This window comes from Delphinus delphis, chromosome 9 (genome assembly GCF_949987515.2).
Source record: "Delphinus delphis chromosome 9, mDelDel1.2, whole genome shotgun sequence".
Classification (NCBI taxonomy): Eukaryota; Metazoa; Chordata; class Mammalia; order Artiodactyla; family Delphinidae; genus Delphinus; species Delphinus delphis.
In genome coordinates this window covers 34,909,519-34,930,679 of record NC_082691.1, presented here as the reverse complement: position 1 = coordinate 34,930,679, position 21,161 = coordinate 34,909,519, and the positions used below count along the sequence as shown (strand labels likewise).

At 35.1% G+C, this 21,161-nt stretch overlaps 1 protein-coding gene across 1 annotated transcript in view; it reads left to right on the top strand.

Annotated features, from left to right (window-relative positions):
* Positions 1 to 21,161, top strand: part of ITGB8 (integrin subunit beta 8) — a 92,410-nt gene that overhangs the window by 52,098 nt on the left and 19,151 nt on the right. The window contains exons 4-7 of the mRNA XM_060020404.2: positions 15 to 261; positions 1,662 to 1,827; positions 2,409 to 2,567; positions 15,666 to 15,761. Of these exons, the coding sequence (XP_059876387.1) occupies positions 15 to 261; positions 1,662 to 1,827; positions 2,409 to 2,567; positions 15,666 to 15,761 (668 nt within the window). The remainder of the gene's footprint in view (positions 1 to 14; positions 262 to 1,661; positions 1,828 to 2,408; positions 2,568 to 15,665; positions 15,762 to 21,161) is intronic.

The window sequence follows — 21,161 nt, the reverse complement described above, 5'->3', positions numbered from 1 at the left end:
TTTCTCTGAACTAGGAGCTGAAGCTAATTTTATGCTGAAAATTCATCCTCTGAAGAAATATCCTGTGGATCTTTATTATCTGGTTGATGTCTCAGCATCAATGCACAATAATATTGAAAAATTAAATTCAGTTGGAAATGATTTATCTAGAAAAATGGCATTTTTCTCCCATGACTTCCGCCTTGGATTTGGCTCATACGTTGATAAAACAGTTTCACCATACATTAGTATCCATCCAGAAAGAATTCATAATCAATGCAGGTATCTAATATTTGACGTGGACTTCCTAATGCTAAACAAATTTAAAATCTTATAAAACCGCATTTTGTTTTTAAATCAAAGACTTACTAAATTTTATATTTTTGTTTTAATTAAATGATAAATGAAAATATGTATAGAAGAAGTATGTTTCTATCTGAAAACTTCTGAGACTGAAGGGTGGCTTTTTACTTTATATTTTTTCAAATATCATTCACTTAGTTTCTATTACAAAAAACACAAATAATATTAGTAATTTTGGATAAACCTCCAATAATCAGGCTACTATATATATATATATATATATATATATATATAAAAAATACATCTTTGAAACTTCTGTATTCCTTTTTTGATTGATCCAAATTTGCTGAATTAAGGTTTATCAAATTTAAAGTACTTATTTTGCCAGTATTGCATCTGTATTTCCATTACTGTATTGTGACTGTTTATAATTACATTGCTTATGATGTGATTTCAAACAAAACTCAGCTAGCACATGGAGGATAGGTAGGTCAAAAGAGAGAATTTGTTTGCTAGAAAGAGCCCTTTTCCTTATCATTTTGGAACAGCATATTCCCTACTATGAAAGGAAAACAGACCTTTAAAATATGAATTTCTCACACGATACTTAGCTTGTTGAATTTTCAGAGAGAACTATAAATGTGTTCAGTTCTTCCTTAACAAAACATTTCATTTTATCGTCTTCTTTCCTACTTTCATGAATTGCCCAGATCACTTTACAGCATATACTCTAATTTACCAAAACAACTCTGCTTTCTGTTGTAGAGGAACAAGACTGATGCCTCTCCACATGGAGCTTCACACACCTTCTCCCTGAATACAAATGCACCTGAGGAATGATCCTCACCTTTGGGGACATTATGGAATTCTCAAAACAATTTTAATGAATTTTGACCATGCATCAATAATTCTACACCAAGCATCACTTTAAAATTAGCAAAATATTTTAAAATATCTAACAGTAGTATAATATTTTAACTAAATTCCTAAAAACATTTCCCAAAAAGTGTTTTTCAGCTGTTCCATGGGCAAATGTGATAGGAAATCACTGTAAATTTTCATCTCCTCTTAAAAATTAACAGTGCATATTTGCATAATAAAAGCCCTTAGGTGTCCTATATTAAACATGTTTAATCTTCTTTATGTTTTGACGACCAAAGCATTATATTGCTACATGCAAAGAAATATTCACCAATATTGAGCTTTTCTCTGATTTTATAAAATACAGATTTTCTCTAATAAAATTTTCTTGGCAAAAATAAAAAAGGTATTCCCTTCTCACATCAACCACACACTTTTACTATGACCATGAGTAGTATTTTGGATCTTTGAAGGACGCATAGCAAAACAGAATTTGCATTTCTTCTTTACCCATATAGTGACTACAACTTAGACTGTATGCCTCCCCATGGGTATATCCATGTGCTGTCTTTGACGGAAAACATCACTGAGTTTGAAAAAGCAGTTCACAGACAGAAGATCTCTGGAAATATAGATACACCTGAAGGAGGTTTTGATGCTATGCTTCAGGCAGCTGTCTGTGAGGTAAGAAGTTTCACATTATTGAATATTTGCTCAGATGAAAAATTCTCCAAGAATTTAGGATTTTTCCCTTTGATTTATGGAGTGAAAACATAGCATAGAAGAATACATTCTTCTCCTATCTGTTATTTGTCACCAGTATTATTCATTTTGGTATGTGTTCAGGACAGAGGGGCTAAATTAGGAGAGGGTTATAAATAGGAAAAGATAAAAGGGAAAGAATAACTTATGCACTTGGAAAATCATTTCCAAAAGGGCTGCTCTTTTCACTCACTACTCTCCAAGGAAAAAAACAGAAGTAGCTTGTTGTCCTACTCACATCACAGTGGGCAGTCTGCACTTCATAAACCTGGCTTGTTCTTCCTCTGTGGAACACCAGAAGTCTCTAGCCAGGAGAAAGTGTGGTCAAACGGCTGTGGAAGAGGATATACAAATAAAAGTTAATGCTATTTATGAAACAGCACTGAATTTATGCACATCATTCTAGCCTGACTTAATGTTTTAAATTTAATGTTTACTTGAAATGAAAACCATAGTAAAGATCTATGTTATTGTACAAGATCTAATTACATGTTTATTTTAAGAGTCACATTGGATGGCGAAAAGAAGCTAAAAGATTGCTGCTGGTGATGACAGACCAGACATCTCATCTTGCTCTAGATAGCAAATTGGCAGGCATAGTGGTGCCAAATGATGGAAACTGCCATCTGAAAAACAACGTCTACGTCAGATCAACGAGCATGGTAATACAGCAACAGCCTATTAGTAGTTATGACTTTTCTGGTTATAGTATAAGTTTAAATCGGCAATTCAGCTGTCCTTGTACCGAGAAATTACCTAAAGGATCATGATGCAGAGTCAGGATAAGTCATGAAAGACAAGTTACAGAACAATGCAGTCTATAAATTCTGCTCAATAAAATATAAGGCTGAAATACTTTGATAATATCTAGTAGCTGACTCTCTAATATCCTACAAAGCACTGTATAATTTATGAAAATAAAAGTGATAGAGAGCTTACTTTTTACTCAACTGAAGGACATTAAAAGGAAAAGAGCATATACATATACGTTTGCCTTACTAGTTTACTTATAACTACTTCTACAGGGTTAGTATTGAAAAACATATTAGAGATTAAGAAGAACGTATTTGGCTTGAGGAATCCTCGCAGTAAAATAGACAGAATCAAAGTAGAGACTAGGGGAAAAAAGGAGTAAAACAAAACCGGCTTTCAATTTTATACCTCACTCCTTCCTTCTGAAGTTTATCTATATTTAAGGGCTCTTTTGTTTAAACAGTGCATATCTGGATTGCTTCCTGAGGGTTAGTTTCGGCTCTGAATCATATATTTAAATTCAATCTCTTAGAACATCTTTCCCAGCATTAGCTATTCTTCATGTAGAAAATAACTGCATAAAGCATCATTTACTTGTGACATGACACCTACTTATACAGGCATGCAAATTTTAGAACAAAAGCTTCCAAACTTTCTCATATTGCGGTACCTAGTGTCTTAGTAATCTTTCCCCTTGTACACGTAGGCAAAACAAGCAAACAAAGAGCCTGACAGTTCTGTTTATTAAGTAGTTAGGTCCAAATAACATAACTATTTGTGTCCTAAAAACTTAGTAGCCAGTTAAAAAAATAATACACATGAACATCAAAAAACATATGTGTGTGTGTGTGTGTGTGTGTGTGTGTGTGTGTGTGTGTGTGTATATATATATATATATATATATATGTATAGTTTGTCATTCTTAGTAAATAAGTTACAATGGGAACTTCCCAAGCCTTGGAATCAGACTAGATGTAACCATCCTCACTTCCTGTTCCGCACTGATTTTCATGTTGCCCAGTTTTGCAAAGATATGGCATCATCTAAAACAACAGAGACGAATGTAATGGTAAAGCTGTGAACCACCTCCAGCTAGTAGTTCATGGGTACCTGACAGATGCCACGTATTACTGTGCTTCCCTTAAAAATTCAAGATATTTTGAGGTATCCTGGTGAGTGTACTGCAGTGCTCTAAGGCACCTCATGCACAGTTTGGGAAATGCAATATTAGAAACATATAAATTATGCTGAAATGTGTGTGGTTCCCATGAGTGAAATTTAAATAGTTTAAATTTTGTTAATCTGAAACATTCTACCAGACTTTTTGAAAGTCTAGAGGAGCAACTGTTATTACCGCATAAAACAAGTTCAACCCTTGGTTGGTTTAGATTCTTGAAAGCAGCCTCAACATTTAAAGATTTTTAAAAATAACTAGAATTTGAATTTTAAATTTTAGCATTTGGAGTTATTCCCTTAGTGTCTTTCTCTTTGCTAATTCTCTTCTACTCAGCCACATTTCACTTTGGTAGACCCATCCACTTTAATTAAGTCATTTATTATCTTTCCTTCCATCCAACCTCTTTTAATCTGAGACAGAGTTCTAATTCATTTACTGGGAGTGGAGGAGAAGACAAGAGGAACTATTCTATTGTGAGACAAGTAGAAGCTTTTTTTTTTTTAAAGGGAAAATAATAATCACATTATTCTCAAATTGCATTGCATTATCGTTTTGAAGTTTTGCCAAGTCATTGAAGTCATCGCTCCATAATTGTATTTTAGAGGGTGCTGTCGCTCATATAGGACGGATTCCTTAAGGCAAAGAAATGTTCTCATACTTTTAGACATATGCCATGCCATATAACCTTATGGAAACAAATTATAATTCTGATGGAATTTTACACAGTGTTTGGGCTCTTATGATATCAGGAATTTGGACAAACTATCATGAACTTTACTTGCTCTCTTGAAAATTGTTTTACCTACTTAAAACAATGAACCTTCCACATGTCACTGATATGTATTGAATAAACCAAGGAGTAGTGTGTTTATTAATAGCTTAGAAGAATATTTTTATCTCATTTATCCCATGTCTGTGTTTTAAGAGATCCTCTTCCTAAGAAGTTCATTCCCTTCATTTCCAGGGACACTGCCCTAAAACAAAAGAAGTTGAAGCATTTTGATTGATTCCTTGACTATGTGTTTATATACACAAGGTGTACGACTGCTCTGAAACCTCCTACATCCAAAGCTACTCTGAGCCTAATAAGCATATGTACCTGCTTATTTTAAAATGACCTCCATTCTCTCCTATTCAGCCATTATAGAGGAATTTAAAAAGGTATTATTTAGACAAGCAATCAAACACTTTGCTTCTTGGCTTTATGTCTAGCAGCCAATACCAGTAATGTTGAATAGTACCTGAGCTTCTTGGGCCAAGACTCTGGTCCTTTCATTTATAAAAGGAAATGATAAAAGATCTTTTACCTGTCTAAATTACATGATCCAGAGTTCTACTGCTTATTCACCTAGGTATTTCATGAGGGTCAATGTGAATTCCAGAATTATAACATCTACCCTGTTTTCAGTTTTTATTAACTGAAACCACATATGTACATACAGTATCAGTATACTGCATACAGTACAGTGTATACAGTATGAAATTTATCTTTACAACAACTTGGTAAGGTAGTCATAGTTATCTTTCTTTTATAAACAGAAAAACTGAGGGGAGAAGAAACTAAGAATGTTGACTGAGGACAGACAGCTAAGAAGCTAATAAGTGGCAGAGGTAGGGCTCAATCCAGTTCAATCTTTTATTAAAATCTATATTCTTAACCACTTTGCCACAGTGTCTCAAGGGAAAACTAGAATAAATAGAGCAGTGAAGTTCTTGCTGTAGTTTCTGCTCTAACTTTCTAGTTACAGTCTTACTTACAGAAGAAATAAAGCAGATAATCTGGCCTACTTAAATTACATAACATGATAAAATTTTAAACAGTTTAAGCATTGTTACATTTTATATATGGCCATTGGCAAATAATATTATAGTATTAAATAAATTACCTTTTCCACTGCTTTTTCTCCAGTTGCCAGTAAGAAAAACTTGAGTAGTAATGTAGTTTTATAATTTACCAGTAATAATGCCAGCTTAAAATAAGGATTTGTTTCTAAAATGGTAGAGGTTAGTATAAAAATTGTTAATGGTGTAGAAGACAGGTTAATACTGAGGTCCTAGAATTTCACCCTGTCTCCCTACCCAGATCCTCCAGGGTGATTCCCAACTTCATGCAAAGCCCTCCTCACAACCATTCACCCCATCCTTGGCCAAGAATAACACCAGAGTCTCCAGTAACAATGAAAGGGGCCCAAAGAGCAAATATTTGGAAGAGGCACACAGGTCATGCAATGAACCATTATTAATGGGACTTTCAAATATTGCTGTGACTCTCAGTCCTGATGGAGAGATGCAAATAAGCAAGATCCTACCACACTTCTAATTATATTAGTAGCTCAGGTATGGTGTTTCTTTCTCTGAGCATTTTTTTGTGCCCCATCATATTATGGTCAGTGATTCTTCACCCCTCCTATCATTTAACTCCTCAGAATTCCTTTACTTATTTAGTCTCATGGAAATTACTGATACATAATTATAAGAATAATAACATTAAAATTCTAATATGTCAAAACTAAAGCATATAATAAAAATTTTCACCTTATTTCCTGATTCTTACTTTGTTTTTCTCTGCTTAACACTGCATAAGAAAAACTTTTTAAATTAATTAAAAAGATAAGATCAGTTTAGAGTGTTAGCACCTTTGGGTTTTATGAACATGCACCATCAGGAAAGTAAAGGGAATATCACTCAGGCTAAATGCACCCAGAAAGTTTTAAGTCCATATGCAGCTGATTTTTAAAAAAATATTGTTACAACTTTTAGTTAAAGGTAAAGAGAGAACTTCAGCAAGAGAAAAATAAAGAGTCACATACAAGGGAACACCCATAAGGCTATCAGCTGGTTTTATAGCAGACTTTGCAGGCCAGAAGGGAGTGACATGATATACTTAAAGTGTTGAAAGGAAAAAAACCCCTACAACCTAGGATACTCTATACAGCAAGTCATCATTCAGAATTGAAGGAGAGAGAAAGAGCATCTCAGACAAGCAAAAACTAACAGAGTTAATCAACACTAAACCAAACTTACAAGAAACATTAAAGGGCGTCCTTTAAGTGAAAAAGAAAAGGCTCTAACAAAGAAATAAATTATAGGAAGGGGAAAATGCCACTGGTAAAGGCAGATATATAGTAAAGACAGGGGTTCAACTACCTAAATAAGCTACTACAAAGGTTAAAAGACAAAAATTGTAGAAGCAACTAAAACTACAATAAATAGTTAAGGGATTGATATGAAGATATAAAATATGATATCAAAAACAAAATGTGGAGGGGATAGTAAAAAATGTAGCTCTTTTAGAATGTCCTTGAACTTAAATGACTATCAGTTTAAAACAAGTAGATATAGTTAAAGGTCAAAATATATGAACTTCATGATAACCACAAATCAAAAACCTGCAATAGGCATACAAAAACTAAAAAGAAAAGAGATGAGCTAAAGCACACCACTAAACTAAAGAGAGACTAAAACTAAAAAGACATGAACACAAGCATACAACTAAAGAAAATCATCAAACCACAAGGGGATAGACTAAAACAAGAAGACAAAACAGAGAAACAACCAGAAAAAAGTAACAAAATGGTAATAAGCACATACCTACCAATAATCACTTTAAATGTCAATGGACTAAATGCTCCAATCAAAGGACACAGCGTGGCTGATTGGATAAAAAATAACCCATCTATATGCTGTTTATAAGACACTCACTTTAGAGCTAAAGATACACGGACTGAAGGTAAGGGGTTGATATTCTATGCAAATGGAAACAAAAGAAAGCAGAAGCAGCAGACCCTTATCAGACAAAATAGACTTTAAAACAAAGTCTATAACAAAAGACAAAGAGGGAATTATATACTATATTATGATAAAGGGATCAATACAAGAAGAGATTACACTCATTAACATATATGTGTCCAGAACAGGAATACATATATAAAATATTAACAGAAATAAAGGGAGAAATGGACAGTAATACAATAATAGTAGGGCACTTTAACATCCCAATGACATCAATGGGGAGATCATCCAGACAGAAAATAAATAAGGGAACAGTGGCCTTAAATGAATCATTAGGCCAGTTGGACTTAATAGATATCTACAGGACATTCCATCCAAAACAGCAGCACGCACATTCTTTTCAAGTGTACATGGAGCATTCTCCAGGATAGATCACATGCTTGTCAAAACAAGTCTCAACAAATTTAAGAAAATAGACATTATATCAAGCATCTTTTCTGACCACAATGGCATGAAACTATAGATCATTTATAGAAAGAAAAACAGGAAAAGAACAAACACATGGAGACTAAACAACATGCTACTAAAAAAAACAGTGGTCAATGAAGAAACCAATGAGGAAATCAGAAAATATCTTGAGACAAGGCAAATGAAAATGGAACACAACACTCAAAAATATATGGGGTGCACCAAAAGCAGTTCTAAGAGGGAAGTTAATAGTGATACAGGCCTAACTGAAGAAATAAGAAAAAATTTCAAATAAACAGCCTAACTTACCAACTAAAGGAATTAGAAAAAGAAGAGCAAAGTCCAAAGTCAGCAGAAAGAAGGATATAATAAAGATCAAAGCAGAAATAAATAAATTAAAGACACTACCCCCCCAAAAAACAACAGAAAAGATCAATGAAACCAAGAACTTATTTTTTGAAAAGATAAACAAAACTGATAAGTCTTTAACCAGGTTCATTCAGAAAAAAAAAAGAGAGTACCCAAATACACAAGATAAGAAATGAAAGAGAAGCTACTGCTGTTATCACAGAAATACAATCATAAGAGAATACTATGAACAGTTAATGCCAACAAATTGGACAACCTAGAAGAAATGGATAAATTCCTAGAAACATACAATATTCCAAGACTGAATCAAGAAGAAATAGATAATTTGAATAGACTGATAACTAGTGTTGAAATTGAATCAGTAATCAAAACCTCCCAAACAAAAGTCCAGGACCAAAGGGCTTCACAGGGGAATGCTAACAAACATATAAAGAAGAGTTAATACCTATCTTTCTTAAACTATTTCAAGAAATTGAAGAGGAGGAAACACTTTCAAACTCATTCTATGAAGCCACCATTACCCTGACACCAAAACCAGAGAAATACAGTAAAAAAAAAAGAAAATTATAGGTCAATATGTCTGATGAATATAGATGATTCTATCACTATATGCAGATGACATGATACTGTATATAGAAAACCCTAAAGTCTTCATCAAAAAGCTATTAGCACTAATAAATTAATTCAGTAAAGTTGCAGGATACAAGATTAATATACAAAAATCTATTGCTTTTCTATACACTAATAATGTATTAGTATTATATATTTTCTCAGGAAGAGAAGGTAAGAAAACAATTCCATTTAAAATCACATCAAAAAGAATACAATACCTAGGAATAAACTTAACCAAGGAGGTGAAAGACCTATACTCTGAAAACTATAAAGCACTGATGAAGGAAACTGAAAATGATAAAAAGAAATGGAAAGACATCTCATGCTCTTGGATTGGAAGAATTAATATTGTTTAAATGGCCATTCTACCCAAAGCAATCTACAGATTTAATGCAATCCCTATCAAATTACCAATAACATTTTTCACAGAACTAGAACAAATTATCCTAAAATTTATACGTAACCATGGGAGACCCCCAAATTGCCAAAGAAATCTTGAGAAAAAAGAAGAAAGCTGGAGGCATCATGCTTCCTGACTTCAGACTATACTACAAAGCTACAATAATCAAAACAGTATGGTATTGGCACAACAAGAGCCATAAAGATCAGCTGAACAGAATAGAGAGCCCAGAAATAAGCCCATGCACATATGGTCAATTAATCTATGACAACGGAGGCAAGAATATACAGTGGGGAAAAGACAGTCTCTTCAACAAGTGGTGCTGGGAAAACTGGACAGCTACATTCAAAGGAATAAAATTAGAACATTTTTTTCCACACCATATATAAAAATAAACTGAAAATGGATTAAAGACCTAAATGTAAGACCAGAAACCACAAAAGTCCTAGAAGAAAACATAGGGAGTATGGTCTTTGACAAAGATCTTAGCACTATGTTTTTGGACCTGTCTCTTCAGGCAAGGGAAACAAAAGCAAAAATAAACAAATGGGGCCTAATCAAACTTAAAAGCTTTTACACAGCAAAGGAAACCATCAAAAAAATGAAAATGCAACCTACTGAACATGAGAAGATATTTGCAAATGGTATGTCCAATAAGGGGGCAATATCCAAAATATATCAACAGCTAATACAACTCAATATCAAAAACACCCTGATTAAAAAAATGGGCAGAAGACCTGAATAGGCATTCTTCCAAAGAAGACATACAGATGGCCAACAGGCATGTGAAAAGATGTTCAACATCATTAATCATCAGGGAAATGCAAATCAAAACCACAATGAGATATCACCTCACACCAGTCAGAATGACCATCATCAAAAAGACCACAAACAATAAATGTCAGTGAGGAATGTAAAGAAAAGGGAACCCTCCAACTTGGAAAACAGTATGGAGGCTACTCAAAAAATTAAAAATAGAACTAACATATGATCCAGCAATTCCACTCCTGGGTATATATATATCTGAAGAAAATGAAAACATTAATTCAAAAAGATCTATGTACACCGATGTTCATAGGAGCAATATGTAAAACAGCCAAGATATGGAAGCAACGTAAGCATCCATCAACAACTGAATAGATAAAGAAGTTTGTGGTATATATATACAATGGAATATTACTCATCCATAATAAAGAATGAAATTTTGCCATACGCAACAACATGGATGGATATAGAGGGTATTATGCTTAGTAAAATGACTCAGACAGAGAAATACAAATACTGCATATTTTCACTTATATGTGGAATATAAAAAATAAAACAAATGAATGGATATAACAAAACAGAAACAGACTCACAGATACAGAGAACAAGCTAGTGGTTACCAGTGGGGAGCGGGATGGAGGGGGCATGTGAACAATAATGACTTTAATAATAACTTTAGAATAGACCTAATTTTAATGCTTGTCATGCTTGCAGAAAATTACCCAGGAAATTATTTCTGCAAACAATATTTACTTTTTCTTCTTTAAAATTGAAAGCAAAAGTTTCACACAGAATCACCTGAGCTAGGCTCAGAGTAGTCTCATGTTGCTTTTATAGTGCCCCTGAAAATGAGAAAAAATATTGATTTTCCAAAGTGACTCAATAAAACCAAAAATTGATGAAAATACTTATGAAATAGACTGTTCCAAATAAATTATATGTTTGGTTAAGTCATATTTAAGCAGAAAACTTACTACCATTCTCATTGAAAAGCTTACAAAAATGGTTATTCCATGCCCCTCATTCAGTAGCAAGGATATCAAGAATGCAACTGATAGCATGTTTGGCAAGAGCCACAAATTCGAACACTTCAGGAGCCAGGTGCAAAAGGTAAATAAATGAGGCAAGTTAAAGCATATCCAAGAGCCCAGCATTTAGCCTTTAGTAATGGCCTCCAAATGTCTTTTATTAAGCAGTCTTTTATTGAAAGCTGTCTTTTATTAAGCAGCCCTGTGGTATTTGTCCCTTTACACGTAGGGAGCACCACCCAGCCTCCCAGTGAAGTGTAGATATTGTTATTACCTCCATTTTATAAATGAGAAAATGGAAGCACTAAAAGGATCAGGAACTTGTCTGTGGTCACACAGCCCTGCATAGTAGTGCCTAGGTAAATGACAAGCAGTGTGACATCAGGACATGAGCTTCTACTTACCATTAATACGGGCTTAATAATTAGAAAATGGTAAATGAAAGTCTTTACACATGTTAACCCATTTAATTCCCACCATAACCCTGAGAGGTAGATACTAGTATTTATACGTTTTACATATATAGAAACTGTATCACAGAAGGTTAAGACAGATGCCCAGTGTTACATGGCTAGTAATTGCAGAGCCAAGAGTTGAAGGCCCAGGTGGTCTGCTTCCAAGCCCCTGCTCTTGGTATGGCTCTCAACCAGAACGATTTTGCCCTCCAGAGAACATTTCAATGTCCAGAGACATTTTGGTTGTTACAACTGGGGGAGGAGGGAGATACTGGCCTCTTATAGGTAGAGGCCAGGGATGTAGCCAAGTACCCTACAATGCACAGGACAGCCTCACACCCACAACACAAACTGTCCATAGCGCCACTAATGGGAAACATGGGTCTATGCGATTATGACTATGCAGCCATATAGATAGACAAATAGGCCATTGGGAGAGATGGGGACTGACAACACATAAAATCTTCATCTCTAAATAAATCTGTGCTATCACATTGTTTTCATGCTGTCTCTGTCCTCTAAAAAGTGAACTATAAAAAGTAATCCAGATAACTGAATACTTTTATTTAACCAAGACATTGGTTTTTTGTTTTGTATCTTATTATGATATTCAATGTTTCAAATTCTATATTATCTTATAAGAACTTTTTATAATGAAACTCACTTTTATGGAGAATCTTAAACACTTATTTTCTTGTCACTACACAGGCACATTATTAAAATTCATACATCTCTACATAGTTATCTCTTTAACCGAAACTGTCTCCATTGAATCTTTCTTACCTCATCTTCCCTTCTAACATTTATAAGTTATTTCCCACAAATCACAGTGAAGGTGTTGGTGAAGAAGAAAAATGTGAATGGAATCCTTTTGCCCTTAATTACTTAGCAGCTGCCTTGGCACATTGCTTTCCCTTCTCCCTTCTGCCCCAGAAATGCTTGTTATCTCCATTAATTATTTTCAGAGTTCAGAGAAACAATATGTAATGGGTTAGACAGAGGGGGAGTTAAAGCTGAGGAGCAGTGACGTCACCAGCACAGGACAGCTGGCCGAGAGGGAGTGTTCCTGCTAGTGAAATACAAGACATAAAAGATAAAATACTTAAAAGATACTATGCTTCATGGAGGAAAGGGGAAGGGGCTTCAACAATGGCCATTAATCCAAAATTCTCCCATCAACGATGGTTTGTTTAAACATCTATTAAACATTTGTAGTTTTAACAATCTGCCTCGAGGTACTTGGAATTTTCTTTTAAAACATTTCTTTCTAGGCTTAAAAAATGTGTTCTTTTAAGCTTAAAAATCCAACTGACCTTCTTAATGATCTTCGGAGCAAACAAGAACTTTCTAGATTTAAATTTTGTGTCCTTTTGGTCAATGTGACTTCCTGTTTTTGAAAAGGGGAAAGAGATTAAGCAGCCTCCAAAAGCTGCTTACATTTTGGACTGTTCTTTAATATTGATTTTATGTGAGTTAAATGTAAGCTGGTTAAAAACATATGGATTAAATTTTCCTGAAAATATGAATGGTTTTAAAAATTAAGAAGGGGGAATGCTTGGCAAACTGTGATTATTTTTTGTCAAAGCAAAAATATTTGAAAAGTAGTTGTTGCCCTTAAAAAAATATTCCCAATACAGCTAGACTTACCTTCTTTTACTTGTTCTCTTTTTTGTTGTTGTTCTCTTTAATTTACCAGCATTATGCAAACTGTCGTAAGTCTATTTTAAGAGTATGCATATTATTAGGAACAAGGAATAAAACTTTATCTGATAGAACTTATATTTTGGGGATTGTTCTTCTATTACTCTAAAATTATATTCTTAAGAATTGCTGTGGGTAGAATTTTTCTTATGCAAATCCATGTGGTAATACTTTTTATACCCCTTCGTAAATTGGAGTCATATCACATTTAATTGTAGTTCAAGAAAATTTTATTTGTTTCTACAAAGCAATTATAGATTATATAGAAATAAAGGATATTTGTTATGATTATTATCTTAGTCCATTCGGGCTCCTATACCAAAACATCATAAATTAGGTGGCTTATAAACAGCAGAAATTTATTCCTCACAGTTTTTGAGGTTGGTAAGTCCAAGATCAAGGCACTAGAGGATTCGGGGTCTGGTGAGAGCCTACTTTTTGGTTCAAAGACAACACCTCCTAGTTATAACCTCATATGGCAGAAGGTGCAAGGGAACTTTCTCCACTGGCTCTCTTTTATAAGGGCACTAATCCCATTCAAGAGGGCTCTACCTTCAAGACCTAATCACATCCTAAAGGCCCACCTCCTAATATTACATCACCTTGGAGGTTAGGATTTCAATGTATGAATCTGGAAAGCGGGACGTAGATATTCAAATCACACCAGTTACTCATGTTAGTGATGGCAGTTTTAAGCACAAGGCTGTGTCTTATAACTTATTAAACTTATATATATAAGTTTAATATATTAAACTTATATATATAAGTTTAATAAGTGGGTCAAAGAACTTAGGCTGTAAGTGAAACTAGTAAAATTAGCTCTTTCTAAGTTCATATAGTTGCCAAAATCCAGAAATATTAACCAAGATGGTTTAAACAAACTTTTCCCTTAACAAAAGCACAGTTAGCATTGGAGGGTGAAAGGGGAAACAAAAACTACAGCGTAATCTGAACTTGAATCAGATGATACTAATTAGGCTCAGTCACATGATCCTTGGCTTACACTACTAGGCACCAAAACCAGGTGGGCCCAACTGCAGGTGAAGTTTGACATCATTTCTCTAAAGGTATCTAGAGTTGTTATTTGAGATTGCTTTAATATCTAAAAGACCATTTATAGAAAGAAAAATATCAAGTACTATGTCTTACTACATAACTTTATATAGCAAATTCCATAGTTGTCAGACTTCTCATATTTACTAAGTTTTATTCCCTTTCTACTCATCCCCTGCTTTCTTTCCCACTACTGCAAAGAGTGTCACAGTTAGAGCTACTTAAGTTTTATATATCAATGTAAGACAGATTTGTAATAAAATATATGTATACATAAATGACAAAAAAGTATAATGATAATAAGTGGAAAGATCTGTAACCTACACCTTGTATAAGCTCTTGGAAATAAAAATTATAATAACTGCTATTAGCTTTGAGTATATGCAAGAAACTGCTCTAAATAATTCACATACTATTGTTATCTTTCTACTTTTGCCAGCAATCATGGAAGGCAGATACCATTCACATGTTATAGAGGATAGACCTGAAATACAATTTTTATCATAAACTGACAATCCGAGATTTGAATACAGGGTTTTCTTCTTTTAAACAAACTTTGTTCTATGCCATGTTATATATCAAATTTTTATATGTATGTAAATATGTATATATATACATGCATATATCTGCATTTTAAAACTTGTTACTGAATTTCACCTCAGAATGTGATTGTCACTAATAGGTCTCTGTTTCTGAATATTAAATAATCTGTCAATTATATTACTTGGAGTCCAATGTTAATCTAAAGAAGTGCTAAACACTCTTTGTACTATGTTGAATGCAACCCTCTTCGTTTTTCTGAATTTCTAAGGTTTTTATGGAGACTTTGTCTTTAAAATATCCTTAATAATGTTGACGTTGACCTTATTTATTTATTTATTTTTTTGTGGTATGTGGGCCTCTCACCGTTGTGGCCTCTCCCATTGCGGAGCACAGGCTCCGAACACGCTGGCTCAACGGCCATGGTTCACAGGCCCAGCCGCTCCGCAGCATGTGGGATCTTCCCGGACTGGGGCATGAACCCGTGTCCCCTGCATCGGCAGGCGGACTCTCAACCACTGCGCCACCAGGGAAGCCCTGACCTTATTTTTTAAAAGAATTTAAATGCCTCTAGTAAAATGATAATCCTTCCCAACACAATACATTTTTATGTTAATCATACAGTTTTCCTCATAACAGATGTTTGGAAGTGTGTGGAATTGAGCTACTAAATTTCACTCCCTTCTTTATTTCATTTTCTGTTACAGGAACATCCCTCGTTAGGCCAACTTTCAGAAAAGTTAATAGACAACAACATTAATGTCATATTTGCAGTTCAAGGAAAACAGTTTCACTGGTATAAGGTATGTTAACTCCCAAAATATAAAAATTAAAATGTTTGCATCTATAGTTAAAATTAGAATACTTTTTAGAACCCCAGGTAAGGATTCTGGAGTTATTATACTTTGTACAATCTAAATTTAATACTGTATTAACTAACATAGCCCAGGTGTCCATTCCTCTGGTGAGATGGGGCAGGAGATGCTCTCCTCAACTCCTTGCCTGGGTGGGCAACTCAGGCTCCAGGGCCGGCAGAAATCCTCGTGTGAGGGTCCCACTGAGTTCCCCGGTCAGAGTACTGCAGCTGAGCGGAGTGGCTGCTTGGGACTACTGCTCAGGTGCTGCAGAAAGCCTTCTTGGAATCTGACATGTTATCACTCTGGGACCATTGGCCAGCTACTCCTGACTTGGTCACATGAAGGCTGACTGTTACAGACTCTGAACTAAAGAGAACCAACACTATTAGCGTATGTCGCACCACCATGAATGCAAGGTATTTCAATTAAGAGTATCAGGAGGACATCTATAAATCCCAGACTGGCATGTGCAAGTTCTGCTGGTGGAATAACCCAATGCATCTGGGTGACCTTTGGAGACAGCTGAGACAGAGCTACAACAGGGCAGTGGCTGACACCCAACTCATAGCCCATCTTCTCCAGCCGTGTGGCTGCCAGGGTCTTGGGGCTCCAGCCGGCTGTAAGGCCCGAGCCTCTGAGATGGGAGAGCTGAATTCAGGACATTGGTCTACCAGAGACCTCCCAGCCCCATGAAATATCAATCGGCGAGAGCTCTCCCAGAGATCCCCATCTCAAAGCTAAAACCCAGCTCCACTCAACGACAAGCAAGGTCCACTGCTGGACACCCCATGCCAAACAATTAGCAAGGCAGGAACACAAACCTACCCATCAACAGAGAGGCTGCCTAACATCATAACAAGTTCCCACAAACCCCAAAACACACAACCGGACGTGGTCCTGCCAGAAAGACAAGATCCAACCTCATCCACCAGAACACAGGCGCTAGTCCCATCCACCAGGAAGCCTACACAACCCATGGAACCGACCTTACCCACTGGGGGCAGACACCAAAAACAACAGGAACTACGAACCTGTAGCCTGCGAAAAGGAGACCCAAAACACAGTAAGTTAAGCAAAATAAGACAGAGAAACACACAGCATATGCAGGAGCAACGTAAAAACCCACCAGACCAAACAAATGAAGAGGAAATAGGCAGTCTACCTGAAAAAGAATTCAGAGTAATGATAGTTAAGATGATCCAAGATCTTGGAAATACAATGAAGAAAATACAAGAAATGTTTAACAAGGACCTAGGAGAACTAAAGAGCAAACATACAAGGATGAACAACACAATAAATGAAATTAAAAATTCTCTAGAAGGAATCAATAGCAGAAAAACTGAGGCAGCAGAACAGATAATTGACCTGGAAGATAAAATAGTGGAAATAACTACCACAGAGCAGAGTAAAGAAAAAGGAATGAAAAGAATTCAGGACAGACTCAGAGACCTCTGGGACAAGATTAAATGCATCAACATTCAAATTATAGGGGCCCCATAAGAAGAAGAGAAAAAGAATGGGAAGGAGAAAATATCTGAAGAAATTATAGTTGAAAACTTCCCTAATATGGGAAAGGGAACAGTCAGTCAAGCCCAGGAAGCACAGAGTCCCATACAGGATAAATCCAAGGAAAAACACGCCAAGATACATATTAATCAAGCTATCAAAAATTAAATACAAGGAAAAAATATTAAAAGCAGCAAGGGAAAAACAACAAATAACATAAAAGGGAATCCCCATAAGGTTAACAGCTGATCTTTCAGCAGAAACTCTGCAAGCCAAAAGGGACTGCAGGACATATTTAAAGTGATGAAAGAGAAAAAACTATAACCAAGATTACTCTAACCAGCTAGGATCTCATTCAGAATCAACAGAGAAATTAAAACCTTTACAGACAAGCAAAAGCTAAGAGAAACCACCAAACCAGCTTTACAACAAACGCTAAAGGAACTTCTCTAGGCAGGAAACACAAGAGAAGGAAAAGACATACAATAACAAACCCAAAATAATTAAAAAAATGGTAATAGAAACATACATATCGATAATTACCTTAAACATAAATAGGTTAAATGCTCCAACCAAAAGACATAGACTGGTTCAATGGATACAAAAACAAGACCCATATATAGGCTGTCTACAAGAGACCTACTTCAGACCTAGGGACACATACAGACTGAAAGTGAGGGGATGGAAAAAGATATTCCATGCAAATGGAAATCAAAAGAAAGATGGAGTAGCAATACTCATATCAGACAAAATAGACTTTAAAATAAAGACTACTACAAGAGACAAAGAAGGACAGTACATAATGACCAAGAGATCAATCCAAGAAGAAGATATAACAATTGTAAATATTTATGCACCCAACATAGGAGCACCTCAAAACATAAGGCAAATGCTAACAGCCATGAAAGGGGAAATCGACAGTAACACATTCATAGTAGAGGATTTTAACACCCCACTTTCACCAATGGACAGATCATCCAAAATGAAAATAAATAAGGAAACACAAGCTTTAAATGATACATTAAACAAGATGGACTTAATTGATATTTATAGGACACTCCATCCAAAAACAACAGGATACACTTTCTTCTCAAGTGCTCATGGAACATTCTCCAGGATAGATCGTATCTTGGGTCACAAATAAAGCCTTGGCAAATTTAAGAAATTTGAAATTCTATCAAGTATCTTTTGAAACCACAATACTATGAGACTAGACATAAAATAAAGGAAAAAATCTGTAAAAAATACAAACACATGGAGGCTAAACAATACACTACTAAATAGCCAAGAGATCACTGAAGAAATCAAAGAGGAAATCAAAAAATACCTAGAAACAAAGGACAATGAAAACACGATGACCCAAAACCTTTGGGATGCAGCAAAATCAGTTCTAAGATGGAAGTTTATAGCAATACAATCCTACCTCAAGAAACAAGAAACATTTCAAATAAACAACTAACCTTACACCTAAAGCAATTAGAGAAAGAAGAACAACAGCAAAAAAAAACCCAAAGGAGGCAGAAGGAAAGAAATCATAAAGATCAGATCAGAAATAAATGAAAAAGACATGAAGGAAATGATAGCAAAGATCAATGGAAATGAAAGCTGGTTCTTTGAGAAGATAAACAAAATTGATAAACCATTAGCCAGACTCATCAACAAAAAAAAGAGAGAAGACTCAAATAAATAGAATTAGAAATGAAAAAGGAGACGTAACAACTGGCACTGCACAAATGCAAAGGATCATGAGAGATTACTACAAGCAACTCTATGCCAATAAAATGGACAACCTGGAAGAAATGGACAAATTCTTAGAAAAGCACAACCTTCTCAGACTGAACCAGGAAGAAATAGAAAATATAAACAGACCAATCACAAGCACTGAAATTGAAACTGTGATTAAAAATCTTCCACAAACAAAAGCCCAGGACCAGATTTCTTCACAGGTGAATTGTATCAAACATTTAGAGAAGAGCTAACATCTATCCTTCTCAAACTCTTCCAAAATATAGCAGAGGGAGGAACACTCCCAAACTCATTCTACAAGGTCACCATCACCCTGATAACCAAACCAGACGAAGATGTCACGAAAAAAAGAAAAGTACAGGCGAATATCACTGATGATCATAGATGCAAAAATCCTCAACAAAATATTAGCAAAGAGAATCCAACAGCACTTTAAAAGGATCATACACCCTGATCAAGTAGGGTTTTCCCAGGAATGCAAGGATTCTTCAATATGCAAATCAATCACTGTGATAAACCATATTAAGAAATTGAAGGAGAAAAACCATATGATCATCTCAATAGATACAGAAAAATCTTTCGACAAAATTCAACACCGATTTATGATAAAACCCTCCAGATAGTAGGCATAGAGGGAACTTACCTCAACATAATAAAGGCCATATACAACAAACCCGCAGCCAACATCGTTCTCAATGGTGAAAAACTGAAACCATTTCCTCTAAGATCAGGAAGAAGACAAGGTTGTCCACTCTCACCACTATTATTCAACACAGTTTTGGAAGTTTTAGCCACAACAAGCAGAGAAGAAAAAGAAATAAAAGGAATCCAAATTGGAAAAGAAGAAGTAAAACTGTCACTGTTTACAGATGACATGATACTATACATAGAGAATCCTAAAGATGCTACCAGAAAACCACTAGAGCTAAACAATGAATTTGGTAAAGTAGCAGGATACAAAATTTAATGCACAGAAATATCTTGCATTCTTATCCACTAATGATGGAATATCGAAAGAGAATTTAAGGAAATACTCCCATTTACCGTTGCAACAAAAAGATAAAATACTTAGGGTTAAACCTACCTAAGGAGACAAAAGACCTGTATGCAGCAAACTATAAGACACTGATGAAAGTAATTAAAGATGATACAAACAGATGGAAAGATATACCATGTTCTTGGATTCAAAGAATCAACATTGTGAAAATGACTATACTACCCAAAGCAATCTACAGATTCAATGCAATCCCTATCAAACTACCAATGGCATTTTTCACAGAACTAGAACAAAAATTTCACAATTTGTATGGAAACACAAAAGACCCTGAATAGCCAAAAAGCCAAAGCAATCTTGAGAAAGAAAAACGGAGCTTGAGGAATCAGGCTCCCTTACTTCAGACTATCCTACAAAGCTACAGTAATCAAGACAGTGTGGTACTGCCACAAAAAGAGAAATATAGATCAATGTAACAGGATAGAAAGCCCAGAAATAAACCCACGCACATATGGTCACCTTATCTTTGATAAAGGAGACAAGAATATATAGTGCAGAAAAGACAGCCTCTTCAATAAGTGGTGCTGGGAAAACTGGACAGCTACATGTAAAAGAATGAAATTAGAACACTGCCTAACACCATACACAATAATAAACTCTAAATGGATTAAAGACCTAAATGTAAGGCCAGACACTATAAAACTCTCAGAGGAAAACATAGGCAGAACACTCTATGACATAAATCACCGCAAGATCCTTTTTGACCCACCTCCTAGAGAAAAGGAAATAAAAACAAAAATAAACAAATGGGACCTAATGAAACTTAAAATCTTTTGCACAGCAAAGGAAACCAGAAAGAAGACGAAAAGACAACCCTCAGAATGTGAAAAAATATTTGCAAACGAAGCAAGTGACAAAGAATTAATCTCCAAAATATACAAGCAGCTCATGCAGCTCAATATCAAAAGAACAAAACAAGCCAATCCAAAAATGGGCCGAAAGCCTAAATAGACATTTCTCCAAAGAAGATATACAGATTGCCAACAAACACATGAAAGGATGCTCAACATTACTAATCATTAGAGGAATGCAAGTCAAAA